This window comes from Pleurodeles waltl, chromosome 5 (genome assembly GCF_031143425.1).
Source record: "Pleurodeles waltl isolate 20211129_DDA chromosome 5, aPleWal1.hap1.20221129, whole genome shotgun sequence".
In the NCBI taxonomy this organism is placed as follows: Eukaryota; Metazoa; Chordata; class Amphibia; order Caudata; family Salamandridae; genus Pleurodeles; species Pleurodeles waltl.
In genome coordinates, this window is record NC_090444.1 from 745,771,201 (window position 1) to 745,784,276 (window position 13,076).

At 42.4% G+C, this 13,076-nt stretch overlaps 1 protein-coding gene across 1 annotated transcript in view; it reads right to left on the reverse strand.

Annotated features, from left to right (window-relative positions):
- ACOXL (acyl-CoA oxidase like) overlaps positions 1-13,076 on the reverse strand; it is a 981,865-nt gene that overhangs the window by 436,064 nt on the left and 532,725 nt on the right. Inside the window, exons 12-13 of the mRNA XM_069234707.1 lie at positions 9,857-10,010; positions 4,959-5,048 (exon numbers count right to left, since the gene is read on the reverse strand). Coding sequence (XP_069090808.1) covers positions 4,959-5,048; positions 9,857-10,010 — 244 coding nt within the window. The remainder of the gene's footprint in view (positions 1-4,958; positions 5,049-9,856; positions 10,011-13,076) is intronic.

Consider the following 13,076-nt stretch of genomic DNA (forward strand, 5'->3'; position numbering starts at 1 on the left):
AAGATTAGAAAATGAGTGAAAACAGAGATAAAAGGCAGGATTAAGGAGAGAGACAGGAGATACTTACTTGTGGATGGCCACTAGGCCACCAGGTATGAGGCACAGGTAGGAGCCTGCGGGTGGAGGAGGGCCTCGAACAGAGTCAGCAGGCTCTCAGTTCGATCCAGAGGAGGGGCAGAGGCCGCAGCAGCGTCAATTCTGGACTCCTGGGTTGAAGGCAAGCAGGCCTAGTCTTCCCTCAGGTTTCAGACATCAGGGCAGCCCTTCTTCTGAGCCTGAGTGTTCTGATTGCAGGTTCTGGGGATACCCTTTCTATGCCCTGTGCCAGCAAATGGGTGGGGGACACCCCTTTGTTTAATGCTATAACGGGTTGTGGTCAGTCCTCCTTTTCCCCTGGGTTTGGCCCCAGCCTTGCTAGTGAACAAAGAGTGGACAGGCCCAGGTCTGAGCTGCATCTGCCAGTGACAGGGTGGACCTCTTCTGAAGTCAGGTTGGGGGCTGAGTACAGCACACTTCCTCCCCAGCCTTCCTGTCAGGGAGATCAACACCTCCCTATACACAAGTCCTTTGTACACTGTCTGGAGGCAATATACATCACACCACAAGAGAGCCATTAACAGTCAGATCAGATGATCCTGAACACCACCTGAAAGGAGCATTTAGCTTAGGCTGGAAAATGCCAACTTTCATAAAGTGGCTTTTTCAAAATAATAATTTAAAATCTGATGTGTCCATGTTGTGGGACTTTAAATTCCTATTACAAATAGTCCTTGAATAATTTTTTTCTAGTTACTCCCAAACTGAAGGTATGCATTTTACGGAGTTAGAATGTAATACTGTACTTTTCTATAGGAAAGCCAGCCTTGTTGCAGTGAGAAGCGACTTTGTAGCATTTTCACTACCGCCAAGACATGTAAAACCTGAAATAAACATGTGCTCATTTTTAAAATACCTTTCACCCTGCATCTTGGGTCTATCTCAGGATACTTTTTTAGAAGTACTACAAAGGAAGGTTTAGGTGTGGCCAAACAGTTAATTGTGCCACTCAGAATTGGCGGATTAAATTGCACAACAAGGTACAAAGGCAGGCCTGTCAACTTGTTTTGCAGTTCTACTTTAGTGGTGGCACAATGAGTGCTGCTGCCTACTTGTAGTATTTAATTTACAGGCCCTACACACACAAAGTACCTTATAAATGGGACATATGAATACGTTAATGGTGCCAATAAAGTGTATGACAATTTTACAATGTATAAAAAGGAGAGCACAAGCGCTTTACTACTGATTACCAGGAGTAAAGTCCTATAGCCAGGGCCACTGGAATTATGCAGCAAGAGAGGGTCAATTTATGCAGCAGGGTTGAGTAAATTATGAAGCAAGAAAAAGCTAATTATGCAGCATAGTATAGCACATTTTTTTATAATATTACTTTATCATTTCATCAGTAACAGAAAAGTGACCAGTCCAGCTTTCCAAAGGGCTTTCCGCTCCACAGCAACATGTGGTGTCACATTTTTTGTAACTTTTGAACCGTTTGAGCTAGAAACAAATTTATTTGTAAAAATCTGCAGATTATGCAGAAGATGATGGATTATGTGTCAGATGCAGCAAATCTACAATTATGCGAAAATCGCCATGACCGCACAATCTCATAATTCCAGTGACCCTGCCTATGGCTAACAAAAACAGGTTTCAGGTAAAGAAGGCAAAAAAAAAAAAGTGAGTGATCTCTTTTTACCAGTTCAATGTCCTCTTTAGAATATGTTTGGTACCAAATGTCTTAAATTTCACTAGAACAGTTCCAAATCCCATTCTGTACCTCTTCTGCTTTCCTCTTTGAAAGGCTGATTACTTTTAGTTTTATTGAAGGCAGACTTAGCATCTCTTGAGGTAATGTGGACCGCAGAACATTTTCTGTGAGAAATGGGAGCCCCAGAATTGTTTCATAGCCGCTCATTAGTTAAGTTACAGTAGTTGCCGTTTGTTTAGTAATTAAAAAATATCTGCTACTGTCAATTGCCAAAAAATGATATTTGTATTGACCACTCAATCTATGTCAGTGCCTTCAAAATCCTCTAACCACATGTTGCCAATGGAATAGTCTACACTTGTCACCCTGCAGGGTACAGCCTCTAATCTGCCCTTTGTCATTTGTCATGAGCTCACAACGATTATTATACTGATCAACAATTTTAAACTTTTATGTAGAGCTGCTTTAAACTGGTGTGGTTGTTTTTATTTCGATGTAGAACCACATAATAAAAGAAAAACAATAAGATAGGGGATGACAGAGCGCAACTCAAGACCTGAATGACTTGTAGAGACAGTGAAATAGTTGTTTGAGCTTACTGGGTCCACAAAGAAGTCTCAGGCAACCGAATGGAGGCCATGAAACTTGTGCACCAGGGCCAATGTATTGCTCTGTTGTGCGGAATGAGGCGAGCTTTGCAGTTGGAGCTGATCCAGAAAGAGGATGCCCTGACGTGGGCCCAGCGAGAGTGGGGAGAGGCGCCAGGATGAGTTGCAACTCCTGTGCGAGGTCACTGATATTAGGGACCGCTTAGAGAAATTCACACTTAGATCCTATCGCCAGCTTCTGCATAGGGAGAGTGACAGAACTGGGCATTTCCTCGCCTGGCTCCTTAGGAGGGGGATCCCCCCCCCAACTATTATCTTGCCCCTCTGTCCCTCTAAGGGTCGGGAGGTCTACACTCAGGAAGGAATAGTGAATGCATTGAGCACCTACTTGGAACAGGTATATCAGGACCTCATTCCTTCAGGGAACATGCAGGTTGCGACCTTTCTGGCATTACTGCCGCTTCTAAGGCTGGGATACCTGGAATATTCCAGTGTGAACTGGAATAGATTCAGGTGGCCCTAAAACAATTATCGGGGCACAAGACCTCGGGCTACAATGGTTTTCCCACAGAGTTCTATTTTCATCAGTGTTTACGCAACACTTACAGGTATACTTAGAGGCTTGATTGCATTACCATGCAGCTGAAGTTCAAGGTGGACCCATCGGATCTCTCTGCGTACAGACCACTCACAATGATTAATACAAGCATCAAGATACTTTGTAAAGTGCTGGGTCTTCGACTGCGCCCAGTTCTTGCATGATTCGTTGATACAGACCAATGTGGATTCATACCAGGTCACAGGACCTCCATGAATCTTCTGCGCCTGATGCATGAGGTGGAATGCAGGGTTGAAGAACTGGCCGTGGGGTCAATAGACATATCTAAAGCATTTGATACAGTCAGGTGGCACTAACTTCTGCAACTGTTGGAGGCTATGGGGTTTGAATCCCAATTCTGTTCCTGGGTGTGTCTATTGTATGCGCAGTCCACTGCTCAGGTACTTGTGTGACAGTAGTGCCTCACACTCTGGGAGGTTAAGAAGGGCATGCAAAAAGGGTGCCCTCTATCCCCCTACTCCTTACTATTGCACTGGAGCCACTCTTGGTCCAGATACGGCAACGTATGGCCGAGTAGGGAACTGTAGTGGAGGTCGGGCAGTCAATCACTTGGCGTCCTTATATGCAGATGCTATGCTTTTTTATGTCTCATGTCCTCTGCAATCTCTACTCATGCTATTGTCTTATCTAACTGCTTTTGAGAAATATCAGGCCTCCACATTAATCACATTAAATTTGTCGTATTTCCGTTGGGTTCACTAGCCACCTGCGACAGGGAGGAACTGCCTGTGGTGCCGGCTTGGTGAGAGCCGACTCTTTCCGCTATCTGGGGATGGTTGTTGCACATACCACACAAAGGCGCCAACAATGTAACATGGAGAGGGTATCTATAGGACTGCATTCATTGATGCGATTCTGGAATTCCCTTCTGCTGTCTCTCACGGTCCTGGTGGCTGTCGAGAAGATGGTGTTTCTTCCCCAGTGTCTTTATGTGTCCAGCACTCCTTTAAAGTATTGTCCCGGGCAGTTTTTTGTAAACTGGACTCTTTTCTGACGGCTCTGAACTGGGTGGGGAGGGTTGGGGGGGAGTAGAGTGGCTAGAAACCACATGACACTGTCTTTTTGGGAGAGGGAGGTGGACTGGCGGTACACCTTCTAGAGCAATACTATCTGGCTGCCCAAATTGAATACATGGCACATTGGATGGTCGAGGAGAGCTCATGGGAAAAATCCTTAGAGGGAGATTTTGGGGGGCAATTGACTCTACCACAGTTCCTGATAATGGGGGTAGAGATGTAGAGAAACCCTCTTATTTAATCAGACACACCACTTCAACATAGGATCGTGCTGTTAAAAGTGTATTGGGCAGGGTGCTGTTTGCCCATGACTTGGCCTAACAGGCTCTCCCTTCCATTAGAGTACTGGGGACTACTGTCTGCATCGAGGGTGGGTGGCTGGGAGGTGCTGCAATTGTTTGGATGGCACAGATTGGGCCGAGTGGCACAGTGGGAGGTGGATGTGGTTGAATAGGGCGACAGCTGAGGAGGTACATTTGAAGAAGTGCAGACGAGACGAAAGGGCTCAGGAGGACATTTAAGTCTGGGTGGGACTTTTGGATCAGTTTATACATCCATAGGGAGAACATTCTACCTCCACCTCAGAGAATGCGGGCGCTGTCATTGGTTTAGAGATGTGAATTGGCCCAAGTATGGTAGTGGTGCGAATATTGCAATCAGGAAAGGATGAGGGTGAGATGATTTCACAGTGGGAGTATATTGATGTTTGCTGGACTTATTACTAGTGTGATGTTACATAGATAATAATGTGAGATGATAGCCTTTAGTGTAACTTGATGGCCTGTAGCCAGAAGTATGGTACATGTCGGTGCCAATTCACCGTTTGTATTGAAACCAATCATATATTTCTTTACAGAATAATCTGCATCAAGTTTACTTCGTAAATAAGGATCTCTTAGAAATTATCATGATGTCACCCACTTCACAGCAGATGGTGCTGCTAAAAGACTAAATTGTAGACATACCTGCAACATTACAACATTATCCCCTTCAAACGTCACAAACACATCTGAATCGCACTTCAAGCCTGGAATACGATTTTCCATCATATAGCCCTGCAAAAAAAAATAAAAAAATTGACTTCACAAGATATTTCTCAACAATGTAAGAAAAAAATGTCACTGAGATAAATGTAGGGCTGAGTATGAAGCGAATTATGTTCACAATCATGTGCATATTTTGGCTGAGTGTTCATATATGTTTGGGACGTGTTAGTATTTTTATGTGCACGTTGTGTGCAATCCTATTTTCAATTTTGTGTTTAAAGTATCATATAGTGTATTTTAAATTCAATTTAACCACCTTAATAAAAACACAGAGTAAGTTAATTTACATTAGAAAACGAGAAACAATAGCAAAAGAAATAACAGACTGAATTTTAACTAGCTGCATTGAAGACCTCTTTGAGCATCCAAGCTATTTATCGATCTAACATAGCCAACATTCTAACCATTCTGAGACAAAATGAAAATCGACAGGTGACGGGCACCTCCTAACACTTCTAGCCTTGTAATTCACTCACTAAACTAAACGAGCCCCTGTCCGACTTTGCCACTTTCAGGTTCTTTTTTTCTCCCCCGCCATCACTTCAGTGTCATACTCCAAACCATGAACGTAGAGAACGCATCTCCCTAAACTCCTTAAAATTAAAAATGATCCCTTACAACTTGAGGGCCCCCCAAACATCTGAACCCCAAATCATACATGTTGCTATTTAACCGTGCAAGGACCTCCTTTGATGCTCCATGGCTGACCATGAAGTCAACCACAGACCTAACATTAGGCCCTTAAAGCCCTCTAATTTCACTCAGTTGAACAAACATCGTTCAAGGAATGGTGCCTGGTCCACAAGGAAGAATGGCCCAGGGCTGTAGGCCTACATTCCACTTTACACCCACTTGAAAGTACAGACTGCTTGCCATCCTGATTCAAGTAAATTAATCTATGAATGTTCCTTTCTTGTAAGTAGAGTCCCTAGCTTTCAAATATTCACATATGATTACTTGACGCTGCAGAAATTTCATCGCATAAAACTGGCATGACCAGACAGTTCAGCGCGTTGCGGCACATCCTCGGCTGGCTTCGGACATGTCGTGTGGACCTGCAGGACTCTGCAGCCATTTTGGCATAAGATAGCGCAGGTGCTGCAAAGATGGACAGCAGTTAAAGTGTAATTAACTGTGCAGCATTGTTTGTTGGGAATACTGCCCCTCCCCAAGAAGGGCAAAAAAGTGGTGTATCGGTTTGCGCAGCTGGGATTGATACTTGCGAGGTGACGTACCGCTATCCATTGGGCCAGCATGATCCCCACGAATCAAGACAAATGGCTAACTGATCTATTGGAATGGGGTACACCAGAAGAATGGAGGCTTCATGGGGCCCATACTGATGATCATGAAGAATGCAACATGGAACTCTGGGGCTGCATGCTGGAACGGTTGGGGGAGGGGACTGAGGATGCAGTGAAAAGTGAACTTTCGACTGAGAACCAGTGCGCACTGACCTCTCCATTGAGAATTCAGATTAATGGAGATGTATGGGAGGAGAAGGGTAGTGGTAGTAGGGAGGTGAGGCAGCTGACTGGCCACGTTGTGAATGGATGAGGTAGTGTGGATGATGCAGTTGTTGGCGAGTCCCCCTGACCTGTAGCCATGTCCCCTTCGTCTTCCATTTCACTGATTACATGGGCTGCTAAGATTAGAGTCGAGTTCCTGCTCCGTCCAGGCCTTTAGGCTCCTGTGTCCCTTGCTGCTTGGATCACTGAGGTCAACGTCTCTCTCTCTCTCTCTCTCTCTCTTGCTGGTAAAAATGTGGGGTAGTGCACTTTCATATCAGCCATACTGTTGTTGTCTATTATTGTTTAGCCTGGTCGGGTCATTTGTATTGACTGTACTTCTATATAAATGCGAAAAAATACCTTTGGATAAAAAAAGATTCACATATGATCCTCATGTCTCCAACGTCAGAGGCTTGTTTACTCTTTATCTTTTCGTACAAGCAAAATCTGAGCTGTAATGGTTGAAAGAGACAGCGTCGCTCAGACCACATCACATCACTAGCTGAAGTTTGGAAGTTGTTCAATGAGGTGAATGTGCTACTAAATAAAAAATGCTCAAAAATGATTTCAGAGATATGTATTTACTGTCATGGTAAATAACTTGGAGACTACAATATTCAATGACGGATACGACTTAAACATTAGAACTTATGAAAGATAACAACATTGGCGAACTATAATTGCAGGTACGTATATGGCTACAGTCAGGAAAGTGTGGTTAGTCTGTAGGCTGGATTGGAAACGGGTAGATTCAATGTGTCTGGCAACCTTTATATCTTTATAATGTATCAAATTTAATGTGTCTGGCAATCTTTTATCTTCACAAAAATGGTTTCATCAAACAATTATCTACAACACAAATGTATATATTTTCACAATACATCTATATATGCTAATATACTAAGGGGGTCATTTTGAGCTAAAAGGACGGAAGCACCGCCAACAGGCTGGCGGTGCTTCCAGCCCTATTACGACCGCGGCGGAAGCCCGGGCGGTGATAATCCGCCAGGGCAGCGCTGCCCTGGGGATTATGACACCCCTACCGCCAGCCTGTTTCTGGCGGTTTGCACCGCCAGGAATAGGCTGGCGGTAAGGGGTGTCCTGGGGCCCCCTAACAGGGCCCCGGCCAGCTTTTCACTGTCTGCATAGCAGACAGTGAAAAGCGCGACGGGTGCAACTGCACCCGTCGCACGGCCGCAACACCTCCGGCTCCATTAGGAGCCGGCTCCTATGTTGCGGCCTCATCCCCGCTGGGCCTTGGTTTGCGCCCGCCGGCCCAGCCGGAATGTCATAATGGGGGCCGTGTGAGTGCGGCTGCATTGGCGGCCGCACAGCGGTTACTGCCTGGCGGGCGAAGGTCGTAATGACCCCCTATATCTTTCTAAAATAAAGCTTAATACATTTTATAACGGACTGAAGAGAAAAAAAAACCTGCAAACCATTTCATTCTGTAAGCCTTAAACAATTTATAACCCTTAGCAATTCAATGAATATTTGAGGACACGGGTGAGAAATTAATCTAATGGTCCATGTTATCAATAAATGCATTTCTTACTGGGTGCACAAATGAGGGTAATGTGACATGTTTTTTGATTGCAAGATTCAATGAATCATGTTTGTAATATAATCGCAGGGAATATACATTCTTACATGGGAAGGCAAGGAAGGTGAGGAAGCGAGCCCCAAGGGATCAACGTGCAGATGACTGAACTTGAAGGACTTAAAACCAGAACAGTGGTAATTGTACCTTTTTCTTCCAGATTCCCGAAGATGACTGAGAAACACAGTCGCTGCCCAAGACCTTTCCCCTCTGTACCTTAATATGCCCTCGACCTTTCCCTGCCGTAGGACTCTTCGAGAGGAGCATAGGCACCAAGGCGAGACTCAATGGGGCTTGGAGGGCCACAACCAACAACTATCAATTTGATATCAGAGTGCAGCAGACTATATAACATGTACTAAGAAGGAAAGCTGTTTGTCCTATAAAAGCCCACACAATCTCTCATTCTGTCCACCCAGACAGGATCACAAGGGGTATGAAAAGCGGGTATCCCACACTCATGCCTCACAATAATCTTTAGCAGGGCAACATTCCGTGAATTATGTTTAGAAATCTTTTCAAATTGAAAAAGAAAATGGCTGTGGTACGGTTGCTCAGAGTCAAAAATCTTAATTGACAATCACTGGTTGATCGTGTCTTTGATTGAAAAACACTGTCAAGAGGCTGGAAAAAGGAGCTAAAATAAACATTGTTAATAATGCCACATTGCCTTCCATATCACTACACAACAAGACAATTTATAGATTAAGTATATACATACAACTACTTCAATACTTAAAGGGGAACTAATTAGATAGCAACTGTAAATGTATCTACCCAAAGATAGTGAAGAATTAGCCTTTTTCACAGATTCTTTTGTGGCAGAATGGAACAGCTGACTTCCAACATCTACCAGTGAGCCAGAAACGGAGGGCTGGCACACAGTTCCAACAGCTGGGCCACATACCTCCTCACCTGCTTCAGTGCCTAAATCGCTCACAGCTTTGCAGCCCCAAATGAGCTCATGGTCTGTGTCTCAGTGTGAAGCACTTTACTGTCATACTTGATCATCATGATCATCAAAAATAGATGGGAATTGTTATTGGCAGGACTTGAGGCTGTGTTAGGATCCAGAAGAACTCAAGCCACATACAGTGTTAGCAAGAATGGAAGAGTTTATGTTGCTTCAACGTCCTTATCCAGTCTCAAAATTCCTTTATGGCCTTGGAACAATTGTCCTGGAAACCATGGTTCCTTGCAGCACTTTGAGAAAGCGAACCAATTCTTAGACCACAGTGACACGCTCCTCAGAGTACTTGAGTTTTAATAGAAGTTGACTTGATTCCTTTATTGATTTGCTTATCCAATTGGCTGGTATATCCTTCCAGATTCTTATCTTTGAGAAAGTAGCAGTAATAAATGTACCTAATCATACACACCCTTTCTGTCCTCACTGAGTTTCATCCTCAGGGTAAACCTGCGATTCACAGCACGGAAAAGTTCAGAAAAATCCCATAAATTATATACTTAAATGCTATCAACATGGATGTGGTGCAATCTTTCAAAATACTATTACATATTACTGTTACCGATAACTCATAAAATAAGATACCAAATTTATGGTCTCTTTAAACAAACTCAAGATTTGTACTGTCAATCTGCCGTTTGGTATACATAGCCTTAAATCATACACAATACTTCCATTTAGGAATCAATCACATTCTGTTTCTTAGGTTCCCAGAACTCTAAATATCTGTTGTACTCACCATGCCCCCAGTGCACTCCCTACAATCCTGCAAACAGGCCAGATTCTCCCAAGTGCTGTATGCCTTTAGCCCAGCAACCAAAGCTTGCAGTGGTCGATTGTTGACAAGATCCCTGCTGTGATAGACATCCTCATCCAGAATCTCGCCCGCATATCTGCAAAAGGACAAAGAAGATGTACAAAAAATTAAATATTAATGATCACTAAAGATAATACTAACTTTGAAGAAAGATGTTTTGATGACACATGAAATAACGTGCTGGATTTGATAAAAATATTATTACAATAAAATATAATATTTTATTAAGTCATGAAAAATCATTCAGTATGGGATTTTTGATATACATTGAAATTACAAAGTGCAAGTGGCAAACCTCAGTGAAAAGGTACAGCGAAACAAACTTGCGGAAAACCAAAGAGAAATAATTTAAGTAAATTAGGAATTACCAATATTTACTTGCTTTACAGAAAAATCATTAGGATGGAAAATAAATAACTTAACTGAAGAAAGCAAACGAAAGGTAATTTGTAATACAGCTGTCCACTATTCAAATCTGTACCCAAAGGAAAATAAATCACTATGAAATCATGCACCGGCAAGAATTGACTCCTTTCAAGTCTTTTTAAATTTGGCCCTGCAAAAACAGTGCACCATAAACGTGATCAGGTGGAAACCATTCTACGCAACCATCCAATTTGTTCACCAAAACCAAAACAAATAGTTAACCCTTTCTGCAATACAACCTGGTTAAAAAAACAGAACAGACAGATTCATAGATAGAGTCCCTTTGTTGTGCCTTCTTTTTTCATTAAAGAACATTTGTTTTTTGAAGGCCCTACTTGTTGCTTTCCTTGGTCGCTCTCACCAGGCCACCTATAACACTTATGTAAATTATTTTCTAATATCTGCTCCAGACAGAAATTCTTTCAGCATTATAAGCTCAAATAATGTACCATCATGGTCGAAAGTAATTTAGATTGCGTGGAATATTTATTTCTTGTTTTTTCACCCTGCAAAAGGAACTGACATTTTCAATCGATCATCACAGGTTCAAGAGCATCTATTCTGCCTGTAGCTATGATGACCCTGGTCTCTTCTAGGCAATCAAAAAAAATCAAGCTGATTCAGTTGTTCCAACACAGTACTACTGATCTTGTGCACCACCTAAATCAGTTGTACCTTTTGCTATCAACAGCATAAATCTCCTCAATCTAAACTATCAGTGGTGCATGCTTCTCGGGCATGCATCATCTTCGGGCCAACGCTGAGGTACATCTGAATGAGCCCAAATCCACCCATGCACAGAAATGTAGCCATTGTTTAGCTTGCCATTCTTCTGACATAACATTTTACCTGTAACCGGAACTTCGTACAGATTCACTCCATGTGGGGCTGTTATGCTCATTGCCTTATAATATTCAGAGTATGTGAGGAGAAGCTCTACGGATTTCTATTTTTTTTTAACTGTTGTACTGTTCTGAGTTTTGAAAATCAATACAACAAATGCTTAGAAACACTGGAAATACTGCAGTTCACCAAACAGGGCGAACCAACAAGAATTCATAAGTTTAAGAAAGCTGAAAGGCTTTCTGGGAACAGACACTGGCACATTTTGAGGTGGCTAACAAAGAAGGTAGAGCACACTGGGGTAGTAAATTACGACGATGGGCGGCATGTTTCCTGGGCAGAGTCTGCTTTCAAACTCAATATTTCAATGTACATCACAAATAAAGGAATGGACGTAAACTGTATTTGGGAGTACTGAGGAGAAGCAAAGAGGGCTTGGAGAACCACCCACAATAGCCCTCGAGTAAAAGGGGTAGAAGATAAAAGGCACATTAAATATAAAGCAGTTCCACTGGGGACAACAAAGACAATTTCCAAGACCTAAAACTCAAAGGACAGTACAAGATGAGACGCCCAGAGTACAATCTGGCAACTAGGGTTTCTTAGTGCATCAGATTGTAGGGGAATTTTAAGACTATATGATCATGGTCGACTGAAATTTTTATGCACTCCATTTCAGCAAGTTATCATTTGCTTCCCAAAATGAATGGCAAACACTTCAGTAAACAAGTATTGGCAAAATCAATAGCCTCAGTTTGACTGAGCCATTAATGCCTTTTCTAATTGTGCACTTGCATCAAGACTCATACATGCAAAACTTAAATGGGTTTAGCATTAAACAGAGGTTAATCCAAAGCCCTATGCACAAGTATGCATTATGAGGTTTGTGTTGCGTTTCAAGCAATCATTTTTAATGTACCATGTTAAAAATGCAGCAGCTCATGTTAAAAGAGTAGAATAAAATGTTAAGTTAAAAAAGAAAATTAAATGACCATTAAGTGTAAAAATGAGTGGTCCTGCAGTATTTTGAAAGTGTTGGGTCCGTATTAGAACAATATTTTAAAAATTGTATGCTCAATATGGGGGTCAGGACATGGAGAACTGGGTGGAACAGAGGAATGAAGAGAGCTCAGATATGTCAGGAAAACATGGGTGGACAGCAAACAAACGTGTGCACTCTTATGGAGTGCTGAAAATAAAATAAGGGAAAAGTCCCCTCAACTTAGCAGTGGAACTCATCCAGTTAGAAAACTGAGAGAGCAAAATGCTGCTCGGTGGCGAAAACACAAGAATAGGGATGAAAGCCATTAACTCAGGAGCACAAAACAGAGACAGGCAGCAAAGCCATCAAATCACAAGCAAGGGGGTGGCCTAAATTTCACTCCTAGATAATTGGAAGCACCAGGCCTGCCTACAGGCAGCTAAAATTGTCTGTCGCTTCTCTTTAATCCCAATAATCAAGGCTATGTGAAAATGTACTACTTCGGAAAAGGTGGTAATTAACATAACACAGCTTTGGTAAATACATGTGGACTATTCCCACCAATCCAAAATAAAACATGAGGATATTTCAATTCACTGATTAGTCTTGAAACCAAGTAGAAATATAAAGCCTTAATCCAAGCGCACTAATCAGGTATTGAAATTAAGAGGATGATTTTCAGAAGCTTCATTCAACATACGTTTGTGGGAACAACGCCCTTACTGTACATCAAGTCCTCCTCCTAAAAGAAGAAATCATATTTTTAGGATATTTGACAAACTGGTAAACTTTTATTTGGTTGGACATTCACTACAATTGACACTGTTGCAGAAAATCATGACAACCACAGCCAATTCTTATCTTCCTTGAATTGGTACCAAGCAGCAAGAC